A 16,236-nucleotide genomic window follows, 5' to 3' on the forward strand; every position below is an offset into this window, starting at 1 on the left:
TAATAACCATTAGTTGCTCGAGACAAAACTGCTTGCTCTGCATGTTCAAAGTTATTGATGAACCACATTTCTCTCACAAAATGAGGCAAACTTAAGTCAGCTACAGGGTTTCATATGTGTAATCAAAGTTATCATCTTCTGTTTATCGTAAAAGAATTATGGTCCAGTGGTAATATCTGTGAATGTTTTAGCACCATATGGAGAGCAAAACACTTTCTGGGGTTTTCTCACCACTGTTGAGAGTTTCTGTTTGAGAAGTGGGTATTTTGTGTGATACAGAGGAGTAAGTGAAGGTGAAGATGATGGAGGTTGGTGTGTTTATCTCCTACAGTTTTGTTTCCTTTGGACTTTCCCCTGTTCATCACATTACATTGCATAGCACATTTGCTTCATAAAAAGTAGTATTTGTGAGGTTTATTCTAAATTTCTACACAATCTCATCAGAAGGTTAAAAGCTTTCATGACGTAGGTGTTTACCATCAACTGAAAGCAGGAGCAGTGCCTTTCTACTTCAGTTTCACAGACTATTACCAGTGCATGCTGCAAAACAGCATTGCACAAGTGTTTGAATTTGTCATGGATATCTGGAAATCTAGGTATAAAGACTATATTGTTAAAAGTTCATATGCTGAGAATTTCATATTTCTAATAAGCCGAGTTAAAACAGGGAAAAAGTTCCCCACAGCAGATGGAAGAGCCTATTTTCCCATGCTTTTATGTAGAAAGCACACAACTTGAGTGACCTATCAGTAATTCAGGTGATCAGGGAATAAAGGCCACTATGTGAGCTTCAGAGGCTCTTGTGTTTGTCTGGTTTTAATACATATTTGTTAAACTAAACCAGGTAACTTATCCCTACACTTTATACATTCGTGTGGCAGTCAGTTGCTACTTTTCACTGATGTACTTTTATCATAGCTGGGTAACAGGTCATTTTTCAAATGTTTCTAGAAACAACCATTAAGATTAACTTCAGTTATGCACTAAAGCTGCTTTTCAATTCCAGATCAGGAGTTTAATTCAGGTCAAAGGTGGGATTAAAAAAAATGGAGCCTCAGGAATGCTCAGTTGAGTTGTTTGGTGCTTTCAGAACTCGTTTCATGTTTCAGTCACAAAGATACTCGACCAATTGCTTGCAGTTCTCTTCCAGCATGTTACTGCTGGCTCTGGGATTTTGCAGCAAGGTGAGGGAACTTCCTTTCCAAGACCTTCTGCCTCGTCTTCTCTAGGTTTCGCTTTCTTGCTCTTCTACGTAAAAATTTTTCACGTCTGAGTCTGAAATAAGTAAGTGTGGTTAATTTCTAGATAGCTTGTAACATCCTTAATAAGTTCCCTAATCAAATAGAGGCTCCCAATGATGAACAACTGAAGTATTAATTTGCTTTCAATAGCAAAAATGCCTGCAAAGCAAACTATGGTTTTTTTCCTTCTGCTTTTGAATTCCACAGAAATTCAGCCTCTGGGAGGATCTTAGTACTCTACATGTAAAATTACTTTTACAAGGCAACTAAGTCCTTTAACTGAGATGGGAAGAGCAAAAAGAAATCAGAACAAGCAGTAATTTTAAAAAGCCTTATTTTCAGTCTGCCAGCTTTAAAAACAAACAAAACCCACCACAACCACAAAACAAGATTAGTACTATTTTTCCTTGCAAAGTGGAATAAGGAGGACTGAGGAACAGATGAGAAAATAATTTTCAATGTCAAAAAGTATTTTTACCTGATGAAGTGATCCACATGACGTAAGTAATAGAATCTCCTCTTTTTGTATTTTTTGTTCAAGTACCATGGTATTGGCCATTCCTTATAAGTATACCTGTTAAAGATAGAGAAATGTGACTGCAGAATGTATACTTTTTGTCTTCATTTTTAGATTCTACCAGTTACACTTGGTTACAGTACAGTGATCACATGCTCGGACCACTAGATCGCAGAATTTGAATGTGGGTATTTACTTTCAGCTGTACTACTGGCTTGGTTTGTAACTTCATCTCGTATGTAACTCAACACCTTTGTGTAGGAAGTGGTCTTGTTTTAAAACCTGCATATGTTTGAAGAGAGGGCCCAGTATAGAGATTCTTTGCATCTACAAATTAAAGTTACTCCAACTTTATGTGGGCTCTTGCAATATTTTGGGTGGTTGTCCACCAACATGTGGATTTTGTGTTGTATCTAGGGAAGTCCAGATGGCTCAACTTCAACAGTACTCCCTAGTTTGTTCATGTGTTACACAATAGCTGTAGTAACAGACATTCTCCTAGTACAGAAATTATAATAGTCACATGGAACCAATTTTGTTATAATAACTGGTTGACCTTGCCACTACATTATTTAGGAACAATTATAACCACATAAAAAACCCCAAGACTCAAGAAGCACCTGAATGCTGACCAGAAAACTTGTTTCTTTCTATACACTGTATGCATCCTTTCTTGATTAGATAAGGATTTTCTGGTAAAGAGAGATAGCACGAGAAAAATTCACGCATATGAAACAAAAATTTTCTTTTCCATACCAGTAGGTGCGTCCTAAGAAGTCATGTCTCCACTCGCCAGGTACTGGTTTTTCATGGCCCGTTTGTAAAAGCCTCAAAGCAACTTCTCTTTCTTTGACAACCAAGTCTATATTTTTCATAGATTTTTCTACCTAGAAACAGGAAGTAGTTTCAGGATGGGCCAAAAATCCCCAATGCTAACAACTTCAAAAAATCTCAAATGCATGTCTAAGACAAAATTTAAAGGAAAAACAAAGGTAAAACACACTAGGAGTTCCATCATGCGTAATCTTACAGTTGCAGACTGAGAGAAGTGGCCCTGTGTACCAGAACAGTAAAGAACAGGTGCGTAAAAAAACCCGAGTTACAAGTATAAGAGAGATGAAATATCTGACAGTGAATATTCTTTAAGAACGTTCTGGCTAATATATAAAGCCAGATGAAGGTATTTAGTCAGGTCTGTCTCATAATATTACCGTAACAAACATACATGACAGCATGATAAATACTCTGCGAAGCAGCTGATTTTAATAAGCAGATTGCTGTATTCTGCCTTGGTGCAATCACGGTATTTAACTGGTGCTTGACTTCTGCTTTCTTGGGCTTCAGCCAAAACCAAACAGGCAATTACTAAAATTTGACTTTTGAAGTGTTGGGGCCACTTACTTAACAAGTCCCCTCCCAACACAAGTTCTGCTGTGATTTGTAGTTGCTGAATATGGATGTGTAGGTGGGACTAAGCAGAGAATACTGTTCAGAATAGGAGTCACAAGACACAGTTGAGAAACCATATTACGGTAAATTAGAACAAGATACACTAGGAGATACAAGGATAATTTTATATTGGATCTTCCCTAATTTATGAGTACAATGATGAAATTGCAAGAGCAGACCAAATAAATCCATGTCTGACACAAAAAGATATCATAATGCAGTTACGTGTGATGGCAAATAAGAGTTAAATGATTAACCAAACAAATAAATTCAGATGAACAACAAAGGTCAGACTTTTCCCAGATTTATTTGGATAAAGAGGGGGATATCTGAGAATCATGTGCCAAACAGCGGGATTATTTAACTGGCCAGTGAAGGTACAGATTTCCATCTGTGAGGCAGAAGCGTAGAGATGGCAGTTGAATTATAAGCAAATGAAATTTTCAATGGTAAAGATGCTGAGGAAAGAATTTAATAAATTAATGGCAGAATCACAAAAATGCAAAAGGAGGGGACGACAAAAGCGAGAACAGCAAAGAAACAAAGGTCACAAGTTTGGAGAAGACAATGTCAGAGACAAGAAGCTGGCAGTTAAGTAGCTAAAAAAAGTTTATGAAGGGTAAGAATATAGATAATGTTGAAGTTTTGCCAGCAAGTTTCTGGGCATGAAGATGGCAAAATATTCCTTAACATTATATAAAAAGTGGAGAGGCCTTTCCCACTACATTGCTTGAGAACAGTGTTTGTGCTTATATGAAGACCAGGGAAGTAGTTTTAAATAGTCTTAACAAGCTTACAAACAGTTTACCTTTCACTCAGCAATTTTACTTGGAATTATATTTTTAGCTAGTATGAAAAAGTTACCTTTTCTAATCTCTCTGGACTTGGCATAGGCTTGAGTTGTCGTTTTGATTCTTGCTCTAAAGTTAAAAGCATGTTTTTTTCCTTCAGTAGAACATACCTAGAGCAGAAAGCATAGTACTTCAAAAACAAGTTCTAGATGCTTTGGCAATTATTCACTTACTGCCCTGCTGGATAAAGCACAGTTGTCCAACCTATAATCGCATATCCTATACCTCCTAGGTTCACATAAAGAAGCAAAAAGATCCTGAGAACAGCCCTCCCCTGACCACCTCTGCTGGGCTATGTGCAGGACATATAAAGGGTGGCTGAGGGAGACAGATTTACTTGACTTAGGATAGAGGGAGCTAAGGAGGGATGAGGTTTCCACTAAGTAGACTTCCAATACCTGATAAAGAGTCAGACTCTTCTTACAGATGCACAGCAGAAAAACAACACAAGAAGAACTATTCATAGTAACAGTCAAGTGCTACTTTAGCCCTGGCACAGGTTGCCTAAAATGGCGATGCCATCTCCAGCCTCGGAGACTCTCAGAATCGGAATGGACGCAGACCCGAGCAACTGGTCTCATTTAGCAGTTTGTTCCACCCGAGGCTGCTCACAACCAACTCTGTCCTGTAGTTCACTGACCCCCAGAGGGCTCAAACTCAGCATCTTTGTAGCAAACCTGAACCATCACACAGCCCCTGCAGCACAGCTTTCCTGTTCTGAGCACTACAGGAACTTGGGCTGCTCCAAGCCCAAAGCAGCTTCAGCATGCAGAGCTGCATGGCAGACTAAGCTAGTGGCTAATCAGTTCACTAGCCACATTTTACAAAAACATGCAGACCTGCTTTGAAAGAAGAGATACTACTGGATCAAAACGTACTTACCAAAGTTTGTGCAGGTCTTCACTACTCTTGGCCCTTAGTTGCTTTATATTCCACGCATCCCCTGAAAAAAAAAATCACAACCTTTAAAAAATTAATTTAATAGAACACAGTTATCCTAAAAAAATATAAGTTCTTCTATTTGCATGCTCACCTGACTCAACAGAACAAGGATGACTTTTTTTAAAATATACTGCCTCTTGGAAAGCTGTCTTTGTTGCTTTGAATATACAAATGCAATGACATGTACTGTTTATTCATGTTTGTAAAAGGCTGGGAACAAGGAAAGCTATTCTATGAAATTAATCTTTACAGTGAAATAGTTTTCTTCCACAGTACCATATATTTCATCAAAGGATGTCTTTTCTACGATACTCTCAAGAGCAAGGCAGAAGATTTACAGCAAAATATTTTGCTGCATAATAGCTATTTGCTTTCATGAACACAGAAAAAAAATTAACAAGCATAAAGATGCACAACTATATGTATGTACATCTAAAATTAAGTTTTATGTAGCTATGAGTATTTCCTATAATGCAAAAGAACGGTCAGGTTTCAGCAGAGGACAAGTGGCTCAAAGATAACTACGAGAAATGCTAAATACAACTCACCAGACTTTACAGTTTTTTCCCCCCAGTTTTTTGGATCATCAAAAAACTCCTCCAGGCCTCTCCGAGACAGTGAAGTGTGCAGAAACTTCAGCTGATGGGCGGGCTCAACTTTTGCCAGGTTCTTGTGGAACGGACTCAGCGTCAATCTGCATAAAAATTGTCAGGAAAACTAGATATGAGAAGAAAAGTAATATTCAGCTAAATGAGGGTGTTTCATTCATGAAGGCACAGGTCCCAAAGACAGACACTGTGGCCCAGTAGCAACAATGTGAGTTCAACTCTTCATCAAAATGTCACCGCACTGTTTTCTCCTCTGCCCCGTCTCATCTAATTATCATTTATCTGTACTCAAGGATAAACAACAATTTGAAAATTGAAAGAAGGAACAAGTTTGAGCTACACTGTACAAGAACACAACCTCCTACATTGGATTTAAATGGTAAAAGCGGTATAAGTACAAAGCCCATGCTAGAAGCATAACGACTGCAAAACTGTAACGCGTGCAGGGGAATCCTTCATCCTGCGTTCGCACGGTGCCTTTTAACACAAGTCACCCCGCAAACCCCGGTTGAGGCGTCAGACACCAGGACAGCGGACAGCGCGGCGCCCAACTCCCACTAAGGCCGTTTTTTCCTCCGGGAACCGCGCTACGGCCCGCAGTGCACCCAGCCCACCCGCCCCGGTGCCTACCCGGGGAGCCCGGCAGCCGTCGGGCTCGGCCGCGCTCCTGACAGCCGCAGGACGGCCGTGAGGCGCCGGCACAGCGCGGCCATGCCCACGGCGGCCGCCATGACCCCGCCGCCGCTCCCACAATGCTGGGCGCCGGAAGGAAAGTGAAGGATCCTGCCCTTTTCCAATATGGTGGCCGCCTAGCTTCACCCAGCCGCGGACAAAGGGCGTTGCTGGCCCCGCCCCCCTGCCAGTTCCAGCTATGGCGGCCATGAGCCTGCTGCTCCGGGCAGTGGCTGCCTGGGGAGTTCGGCGGGCCGCGAGCGGCACGGCGGGCGCTGCTCGTCTCCCTTGGCTCGCCGGGGCCGCCCGCCTGCCCGGCACCGTCGGTATGGCCTCGGCGGCGGGAAGGACGGGAGCGGGTGTGCCAGGGGCGGAGTGACCTTGGGGAGCGGAGAAACGGTGCCCCTTGAGAAGCGGTGTTCCCTGAGGAGAGGGACACGGGAGGATGCCTCAGGGAGGTTCCCCCGCCGCCTCAGGGAGGTTCGCCCGCCGGGGCCGCGTCTCGGCGGCACAGCGGGTGTGGGGCGGGGGTCTCTCCGATGTGGGCTCCCGGCGGGGGCGCTCGCCGGGCTCGGGGCTGGGCAGGAGCGGAGCCGGGCGGCGGGAACGGTACCGGCTGCTGCGGCTGTTCCTGGGCTCAGCTCGTGTGGGAAACGCTTCAGTGTGCAGGGAAACCCCTCGAGAGGCTGCAACGTGTGTCTCCGTTCCTCGGAGAAATTGAATTTCTTGGGCAAAACATGGATCAAAATTGGCAGCAGGCCAAACTTCATCTGTAAATTTACTTGGTCCTATAAAACGACATTCCATTATTTGTTTGTTGGGACTTGGAGGTAGAAATAGATTGAGGTCTACAGTTAGAAGAAAAGTCAGTCCATTCTAGCAAAATAGGAAATTGGTTCAGGCAAACTTTTAGAAACATTGATGTCCTCCAGAAAACCAGCTTGTAACTTCTCAGCCACAGCTGTATGCTGCTGTGTTGGTTGGTTTGTTTTTCCCCACATGAGTTGTTGACCTTATACTGGAACAATCACCAAAGGGAGAAAAGCACATAATTCTTCAGTTCAATTTTCAGCTCCTGTGCGACACAGCAGCGACCATGGCAAGAGAATGTTTATTATCAAGGCAACGAGTTTTTATGATACTCGATTTCTGAACTTGTTGGTGAGTTTAAAGCAAATTTATTACATTCACTATAACACATCCTGTGCAAATGGTGTAACAGTGTCTAAAATACAACTTTCTCTAGTGTTTTCATGACAGATTCTAAAATGTGATTGGCATTATTTACATAAACAAGGACTTCCAGTCCTCCTCCTGAGGGATTTTTTTATATATGTTGTCAAATCAGCACCAGTTGAAGTAAAAATATTGGCTAAATGGCAAAGATTGTGATGGGTACTTAAATTAACGCTGTAGTAGCGTTCTTAGATTATGCATCTGTGTTCATGTTTGACCCTTAAAAAGCTAGGTTTTGGGTAAGGCCTATTAGGACGGGTAACAGCCAACCTGATACAACTCCCTTTGTGTGATCGGGAGCCCATTTTCCATCTTGTCCAGTCACCAAAGCCAGCCATGGTGGTATTTGTGGATTATATTGCATTGGTGTTCGTGCCTCCTTACAGTTCAGTGCTGAAGCCAGTTGTCACAAGACGCTGAGACAGCATTTGGGGACAGCGTCACTGTCTGCTGCTGCAGGGACTCACCTCTTTGGGAGGCTTCAAGTTGAACTAAACAGGCCCCTGGACACACACAACATCGCTGTTTCTGTATTCTAGTTTGTTATTTAACTCATTTTAAGCAACAATCTGTCTTTATGTACAACACCCTTGTCTAACCTATGAATGCAAATCTAAGACATCATTTTCAAATTAACTTCGTGTAAATTTTGTCAGACTTCTGAGTTTCCCGTACTGTTTCTTTTTCTTTTTATCCCCTATACAGAGATTCTATATATTTCTGACGGGCATACCAGTGGCACTATTCATAACGTATGTCAATATCTTCATTGGTAAGTGCTCTGTCGTGAGGAAGATAAGTACACAGTCAAAATTCTTAGGTGGATAAATGGCAACTAAACATGCTGGGTAGAAAAAAAGCGATCTTTTTAGGCTTGCTCTTTGGAAGACCATGAAATAGGCCTAACAGTTATAGTAGTATGGTATAAGTACAGAGAAGATGTTGCCAGTATTTTTCTTTTTCTGTAGTTGTTGGTTTTTAAAAGCTTTCCACATTTTTAAAAACTGAACAATTCCTTATTTTGACAGTCTGTCAAACACCAGCGAGGTTTAGTGAACAGTTCTATATTCAAGTGAGGAATTAGATATATGCAGTGAGAAGTTTCTGGGAAAATTACAAGTCCAATTTTTATGAACAGAGCTCACACTGAGGGATTAATTACTCTCCATGTGAAATAATGATTTTTTTTTTTCTTAATGTGAAAGGCAGACTATAACGCACTTAAAAAAGATTACTTGATCTAAATGTTTTCCCCCTCCTTTCCTTGTCAGGTGAAGCTGAACTTGCAGAGATTCCTGAAGGTTATGTTCCAGAGTACTGGGAATACTACAAAGTGAGTATAGCATATAAAAGGGTGGCACATTATGGACAACCTTCCTCTTGATGATACTTTTGGGAGTAAAATATGTGGAGTATGGTAGTGAGGATGAGCATATCCCTGCCATTGGGTGTCAGTGTAGTAGAACTCAAATTGTGCAATTATGATTTTGGTAAACTTGCCTTTTTTTCAGCTTTACAAAACATGTGTTGCTGTAGGAAATCTGTTCATTGACAGAAGTAGATGCATAAAGTTACAGGTCTTTTGCAAGTAAACTGCTGAACCTATATGCCAAGAATTCTTTTATAATATTCCTAAATAATAACAGCCTCCTGTTCTCTTTATTCTTAGCATGCAGATTTTGCCTTTGTTTCTAGTTCTGGAACTAGAACAGCTTAAGATATTGGAGTTTAAAGTGACATTACTTTCTTTTGTATTGTTTGCTAGTGTTGTTTCTAAGGCAAACATCACACATGCTTTTATATCTGGAATTGAATATTTTTATATTCAGAAACTCAAGGTTATACTGTTTTCATTTCATTGCATTTTCTTAAAATTAGTCCCTGACTGCTTGCTGCAAGCACTTTTTTGTTTCTGATAGGGAGTGATTGAATTCAGCAATACTGTTATGACTGTTTCAACTCATTTAGACTTTTCTTCCTAGTGAAATGACCTCTAAGTGGAAGCAAAACTTTAATATGTTACTGATTACAGTGAAAGATTTTGCGTCCATTTCTGTGATTAGAGTGGCAGTTTAAGGAACTTTACTTCAACAGGCAGAAAATAAATCATGTCTTCCATTAACTTTTAATTTTACTACAGAATAGTCATCTGCGGGTTATCTTGGCACTAAAGATGGCAAAAGAAATGCAGCTTTTCATGGTTCTGGTAGTACAAATAGTTCAGCATGGTTTTGACTTTACTATTACGGTTTGAATGGCAGCACCCATAGTGTTGATTATGTGTTTTCAGGACTGGTGATATGCAATATGACTTAGTTATGATGACATTTCTACTTGGAACTTGCATTAATGATCTCTGCTTTTATATTTTCAAGCACCCTATAAGTCGCTGGATAGCTCGTTACCTCCTTGACCCCCCTGAAAAGGACTATGAGAAAGAGCTGGCTTTGCTTGATATTGAAGCAAGGAAAACTGAAATGAGGTATGTTACATAGTTGAAGTGCTTAAAAATACTGATATGTGTTGTAGCTAACTGTTTGACCTTGCTTAACATACTGCATTGGATCCTGACATAACGTGCTTATTCATTTATCGCTTGACCCCGAGCACTTGCTGCACTGCCTGGTGCCAAAGTGGAAGCGACGGTGTCTGTAGTCCCTGCCTTCTCGGCATCAGGGTTACCAGAAATGGAACGATCCAAGGGCTGTCCTGTAAAATAACAGTCTCTCTCCAAAGCAGTTCATATTTATAAAGGTATAGCTTCATCTTCCCAAGTCAGGAAATGGACAGCTCTTTTGGCCTCTGTTAATACTTAATTAAGTAAAACAATAGTTTACAGGATTAGTTGTGTTTCTTGTTGCTGTTGAAAATTTTGTGGGCAGCAACAACGTTGTTGCACTGAGTTTATTCTCTACTTAGAGTAAACTCTGGTGGTAGAAGAAAGCCTGAGTTGTATGAACTGTTGCTATTGGAACCAAGACAGCATAGCTCTTTCTACTGTTGCATTTACTTCTGATTTTCTTGCTACTATATATTTTAGTTGAAAGCTGTATTGAAGCTGTCAGAACTCCTGCAAGTAGTTTTATTACTCTTTGTGTGAGATGACTTGCTGAAAAAAAGTTAAATAGAAGCATGTAATAACTCATGTTTAGTTGAATCCTTCATATTTTGGTACTATCTATGTTTCAGTAGTGTTTATAAACTGTAGGTCTATAAACCATACATGCTAAACTTATTGCTGTTGTCAGTAACACCCTGATATTAAACATTGATATATGCATGATCAAAACCAAAAAACCTTCATGTTGAGTGTGTCTGTTGCTCTTTTCTTTTTAGGATTATGGAGTTGGAGGCACGCAGACTGATGAGACACAGGGGAGATGGACCTTGGTATCATTATGAAACACCTGATAAAAATCTTGTTGACAATTCTATGAAATCCACACCCGATAATTGAACAATTTTAAGACAGTACGCATGGTCTTATATGCATACTGATAAATTGTGACTGAGCTATGTAATATACATCCTGCTGTTTACCGATGGAAATTAATAAAAGTAAACAATGTGTTCATTCTGACAATTTGAAAGAAACTGTGGCAGTTAAGCTCATTTAGCTATTAAAAGTTTTTAATCAGAGAAAATGCCTTATGTCAGTGGCCAACAATTACTCCTTTTCTTCAGAACATCAGTGCAAGAATGGGCTTTGTGACCTAATATATATGAAACAAGTAGGTAATGTTAGTCTTCATCATATGATTTCTAGTATTTAAAGTTTTAAATGAAAGGTATAAAAAAACTGTAAGGCTTTTTTCTTTCACAATGCTTTGTGTCAGATAATTTGTGGAAGATGACTTAAGTAAGAAAAATGCCTTCAAATCTTTGGAATATCAGGATTATCTCTACCACTTAGACAAATACTTTCTCATTACTTGTAGTCAAACTCATCTTGCATATTGTTCAACATCTGCCATCATTTTCTCTGCATTATCTCAAAAGTTTCTCTCTAGATATCTGTTAATACGCTTCATCTGTCATAGTGTCTGCAATACTGCTGCTTCTTAAATTTTTTGTCACCAGTTTTAAACTATTTTCCTCTTGTGTATGTGTAATCTGTGTTTGTTTACTCTTTTCTGCAGTCTCACCTCCTACATACTCTGTGTCCATAAAAGACTTCTTAAGGAGACTCTATAAAACAAACAAATAAACCAAACCACCCCCCCAAAAAAGCCCCAACCAAAGATGACTGACTTCTGTGCATCTTTCAGAAATGGACACTTCTCTATGTAGATCATCCAAAAAGTGGTCTCTCCCAAACATCTTCCTACATTGCTCTGGTTATATGATTGGTTGTTTTGTTTTTTTGTTTTTTTTTTTTTTTATGGTTTGTTTTTAGATGAGGTTTAAAAGCATAACGGGTACTTTTGCTATTATATATGCTTCCTAATTTTATGGTGATAGATGTAAAACACAGCCACATGTTCCATTTGTGGAAGAAAGGATCTCCATTGATGAAAACATAGTCAGTGCTCAGTAATATGTTAGTATTTCAGAAAATGCTTCATGAGGGCTACCTGCCATTGTCACATAACTTTCATGTTTTAAATATGTATCTAGTGATGTGGACAATTGCATGCCAAGTAGCTGTGGGGAGGATAGTCTTTAAAATTAATTTTAACAAGGCTTTGGTCTTATTACTTCAGATATCTCCTGTGTTTTCGAAAGGCAGAACTAAGACAGCAGTGCTTCTCTAAACCTATGACTATATATAATGTCAGGTGTAGGAGTAGAAAGCAAAGGAAAGATTCTTAAACATTTAAAAGCGTGTGCTGCATATAAATTCAAGTTTTAGTTATTTTTGGGGGGTTTGTAAGCCTATGTCTCTCACATACTTGAAAATACCCCCACTGTTTCTATGCTAAAAACTCTGCTCTATCATCTAAAGCTGCTCATGAGAAAGAAGAATCTAAGTGGACAAATACTAAACTGAGTATTTTCCTAGTAACTGCTATATATCTGATATTTTTAGCATTATATTCAAATTATTGATACTTTTGTTAGGGAATTTTCTTCTTACTGTAACAGGCTTATTAAGATGAACAAAGGAAAAAAGGAAAGTGCTATGGAAGGTTGTTATGAGAGTTTTGTTTGATCAAGCCAGAGAGAATGGTTTAGGTTGACATTAGTTAATGGGTTTTATGGGTCATCTTATTGCTGCTAGGTGAATAGATCCCATCTTCTTCTGGGTGATTACACAACTTTTAATTCATACAAAGGGAACTCTTGACATCAAAATCTCAAGATGAAAACTTGGAACTTTATTGTCCCAATGCATTTAGTGTAGAGAGGCCAGGTAAGTGATTTTGGAGTCAAAATGGTAAACCTTTCTGGTAACATTTAGGATAACAGCTTGTTTTACAAAGTGAATTGGAATTAAAATAATCAAATGAAGTGAGTCTAAAACATCAAGTGGAAATGTGCCATGCAACCATTACTAACGAAGAACAAATTAAGACATAAGGTGAATGAGACAAGTTGCACCTGAGGACATCCATACACACATCTGCCATACATTTCGAGAACCATGCAGCTATTTTTCTACACCACTTTTGACAACCACATAAGGAATACAGAGGGTACTCTCTCCATCTGGCAGGATTTTGCCACTAGAGGGATGTGATTCCTCTGGTTCTACCAGCAATGATACTCGTTTGGTTTCAAATCCCTCAAGAGAGTGATGGAAACTGCCCCTTGCAATTTGCGACCCTATTCAAAATTCCCACTTTTTTAAGGCAGGAAGTCCTTTAGTAACCCCTGATGATCTTGTGGTTTCTAACTGTCAGAACTCATACATTTCTTCCTTTGCATTAAGCAACATTGGACAGACTATTTAAAGCAAAGAACTCACTTGCCATTTCCTAACGCTGCCAGACATTAGAAAGACTCTGATTGATTTTGTATCCGTGTTTTGACTTCTCCTTTTTGTTGGAGTCAATCTTTCAGGTTAGATGACTTGTATGTCTTATTTTGGCTTTCATTGTTTATACATGCTGAGTTAATCATAAAAGAAGCCATTAAAAAAAGCACAAAGTCGTCAGGCAAAATAAATCTGTCTAGTGACCCTGTATTAATTTCTGGTTTTTATCTAGCATCCAAAGATGCCCATAAGTCTTCGACATGATGTCTGATTTTGTGTATGTCTAAGGCCATTCCATTGACATCAGCTCTGCCCTCAATATTTCACATTGTTCCCAACATTCGATTTTTTGCTAGAAAAATTTCTGAGAACAGATTGTACTGGTCTATTTCTTCACAACTGGATGGAAACTTATTTGTCAATTCTGTTGTTGAGATTCTACTAGAAACACGTTTTGAAAATTTTTGAGGCAAGAGGTGGTTCTAGCAAAGGTCACATCACCTGCTTGGAAAGTGATCAGTGGATCCTTGGATTAGTGTGGACTATGGGTGGAAGGATGTTCATCTACATTATATGGCTTCATTTTTAATGCATCAGTAATTTCTTTAATCCTGGAGCTGTCAGGCATATGCAATAATTTTATATTGCCTGGAAAACATATTGGTTTAGTATTGTTTGTTTTCTTACAAAGTTACTTCACTTTATTCCTCCTTCCCCTAACAGTATTTGAGGTCTGGAGCATCTTTCTTGTGAGGGGAGACAGAGAGAGCTGGGTCTGTTCAGCCTGGAGAAGGCTGAGAGGGGATTTTATCAATGTTTATAAATATCTCAAGGGTGGGTGTCAAGAGGATGGAACAAACCCATTCAGTGGTGCCCAACAACAGGATGAGGGACAACGGGCACAGATGGAAGCACAGGAGTTTCCATCTAAACACGAGGAGAAACTTGTTTAATTTGAGGGTGCCAGAGCACTGGAACAGGCTGCCCAGAGTGGCTGTAGAGTTCCCTTCTCTGGAGACATTCCAGACCCACCCGGACACATTCCTGTGTAACCTGCTCTGGGGAACCTGCTTTAGCAGGTGGGTTGGACTGGATGATCTCCAGAGGTCCCTTCCAACCCCAATCATCCTGTGATTCTGTCGAAGTGAAAAGCAAAGACAAACACAGCAAACGCCGAAAAAAGCTCATTTTAAGCTAAAGGTGCTATTCCTTGAGACACGCAACCCGGGCTTGGCCGCGGGGCCGCTGTGGGGAAGCGGAGCGGCCACGCGACACGGCGATGCCTAACGGTCGGCAGCGCGCGCGGGGCGGGAATCACCTCAGGAGCGCGGCCCCGCGTCCGCCCCGCAGGCACCTCCCGGCCCGCCCCCGCCGCCCTGCCCCTCCTTCCCGCCCTCGCCGGGACCCCCGAGTGCCGCCGCCGCCGCAGCTGGTGCGGCTCCTGCTGCCATTGGATTAAAAATAGCATCTTCCCTCCCCCTCCCCTCCCCTGGGCCCGGCTCCCGCCGCCGCTGCCGCGCCCTGCCCCGGGCCTGGCTGCCCTCCGCCTCCATTGCCCTCGCACTGCCCGACCGCCGTCGGCCGGCCGGCCGGAGGGAGGGAGCATGCAGCGGGCCGCGCTCTTCAGCGGCGGCGATGCGCAGATGGCCGCCGGGGACCTGGGCGAGCTGCTCGTCCCCTACATGCCCACGATCCGGGTGCCCAAGTCAGGGGACCGGGTCTACAAGACGGAGTGTGCTTTCTCCTACGACTCGCCTGTGAGTGCAGCGAAGCCGCCCCCGGCTGCCTCCGCTCCCCCTCCCCGCCGCGGGCACCCTGCGGCAAACCCGCTCCTCCTGCGGCCCCTTCCCCGCTGCACCCCCGGCTCCGAGGGCAGCCCCTCGCCCCCTCCCCGAGCCACTACCCCCCTCAGGCTTCAGTATCTCCCCCACCCATCCCTTTGCCCGCCCGCCCGCCTCCACCTGCCGTGGCTTCCTCCGCAGCCAGCTCTCCCCTCCCCTCCTGCCCGGGCCGTGGGGCCTCCCCCGCCACGCGTGGGGGTCGCTGCGGGGTGGGGTCCTGCCCTGCCCGGGTGTCCCTGCCCTGCGCCGGTGTCCCTGCCCCGTGTGCCCGCACGGCGCGGCCGGGATCGCTGCCGGCTCGCACACAGTAGCGGTGTCCGTTCGTTCCTTTGTTTATTTATTTTTCTCCTTAAGGCGGTCTGAAGTGGTTGCTTAGACACGGGGATTTTGCGCGTTTTGGGAAACTTTCCTGCCTGCTGGGAAATGGGCGCTGGCTGTCCGAGGTCTGGCTGCTCTCCCCGGGAGCCCTTGTTTTTGCTTTCACACTGAGGTAGTAGAAAGAGGCAGTAGGTGGCCTTCCCGTCTGTGTGTTTTGGCCAGCAGATGCCAATCTTTTTGCTTTCCTACTGTCTCGGCTCTCTTTCTCCTTTTAAAAATCTTAAGAGAGCTTCACAAGTAAAGCCTCAACCTGAACGTCAGTGTGAAAGTCCTCCTGAAACACTTTCTCTCCCAGGGTTTCAGTTACATCATTGGACTTCAACAAACTTGTAGTATTTCCACACTAGCTTGCTTAGTTTGCTGTTAAATGAGTATTTGATGTACAGTAAACTTTTTATGGTGTTACAGCTGTCTTGCAAAACATCCACAAGCTCCACAGATGGCATGTGTTCAGTGACAGATTTGTGGCCTAACTAATTTTTATTTTTGCTGGTAATACTGCAAGCCTTAATAAATACCAATGATCGATGCTTTGTAAGAAACAGGTGCTTAGAAATTCCACTTTTTAAATTGAGGTGATTTTT

The 16,236-nt window shown here is 42.0% G+C and overlaps 3 protein-coding genes across 5 annotated transcripts in view; 2 read left to right on the forward strand and 1 right to left on the reverse strand.

Annotated features, from left to right (window-relative positions):
- Positions 1-990: 990 nt before the first annotated feature.
- Positions 991-6,384, reverse strand: MRPL47 (mitochondrial ribosomal protein L47). The gene is made up of 7 exons (XM_065845125.2): positions 6,239-6,384; positions 5,549-5,694; positions 4,941-5,001; positions 4,072-4,168; positions 2,515-2,645; positions 1,720-1,815; positions 991-1,275 (listed from the first exon to the last, which is right to left on the reverse strand). Exons 1-7 carry the CDS (start codon positions 6,337-6,339, stop codon positions 1,155-1,157), a joined length of 753 nt encoding a protein of 250 aa, XP_065701197.1. The 5' UTR covers positions 6,340-6,384; the 3' UTR covers positions 991-1,154.
- Positions 6,385-6,450: 66 nt separating this feature from the next.
- Positions 6,451-11,160, forward strand: NDUFB5 (NADH:ubiquinone oxidoreductase subunit B5). Of its 2 annotated transcripts, none has more exons than XM_065845127.2 (6): positions 6,451-6,606; positions 7,353-7,441; positions 8,222-8,288; positions 8,788-8,849; positions 9,892-9,998; positions 10,853-11,160. In XM_065845127.2, the coding sequence occupies exons 1-6, from the start codon at positions 6,480-6,482 to the stop codon at positions 10,971-10,973; spliced, it is 573 nt and encodes a 190-aa protein (XP_065701199.1). In that variant the 5' UTR covers positions 6,451-6,479; the 3' UTR covers positions 10,974-11,160. The 2 variants fall into 2 exon arrangements, with proteins under 2 accessions (XP_065701199.1, XP_065701198.1); XM_065845126.2 differs by having other exon boundaries at positions 6,452-6,606; positions 7,341-7,441.
- A 3,780-nt stretch (positions 11,161-14,940) lies between these two features.
- The window catches only part of USP13 (ubiquitin specific peptidase 13), a 54,065-nt gene continuing 52,769 nt past the window's right edge, over positions 14,941-16,236 (forward strand). For both annotated transcript variants that reach the window (XM_065844483.2, XM_065844484.2), the window contains exon 1: positions 14,941-15,190. In XM_065844483.2, the coding sequence (XP_065700555.1) occupies positions 15,038-15,190 (153 nt within the window). In that variant the 5' untranslated portion in view covers positions 14,941-15,037. The remainder of the gene's footprint in view (positions 15,191-16,236) is intronic.

Source organism: Patagioenas fasciata, chromosome 9 (assembly GCF_037038585.1).
Source record: "Patagioenas fasciata isolate bPatFas1 chromosome 9, bPatFas1.hap1, whole genome shotgun sequence".
NCBI classification, from domain to species: domain Eukaryota; kingdom Metazoa; phylum Chordata; class Aves; order Columbiformes; family Columbidae; genus Patagioenas; species Patagioenas fasciata.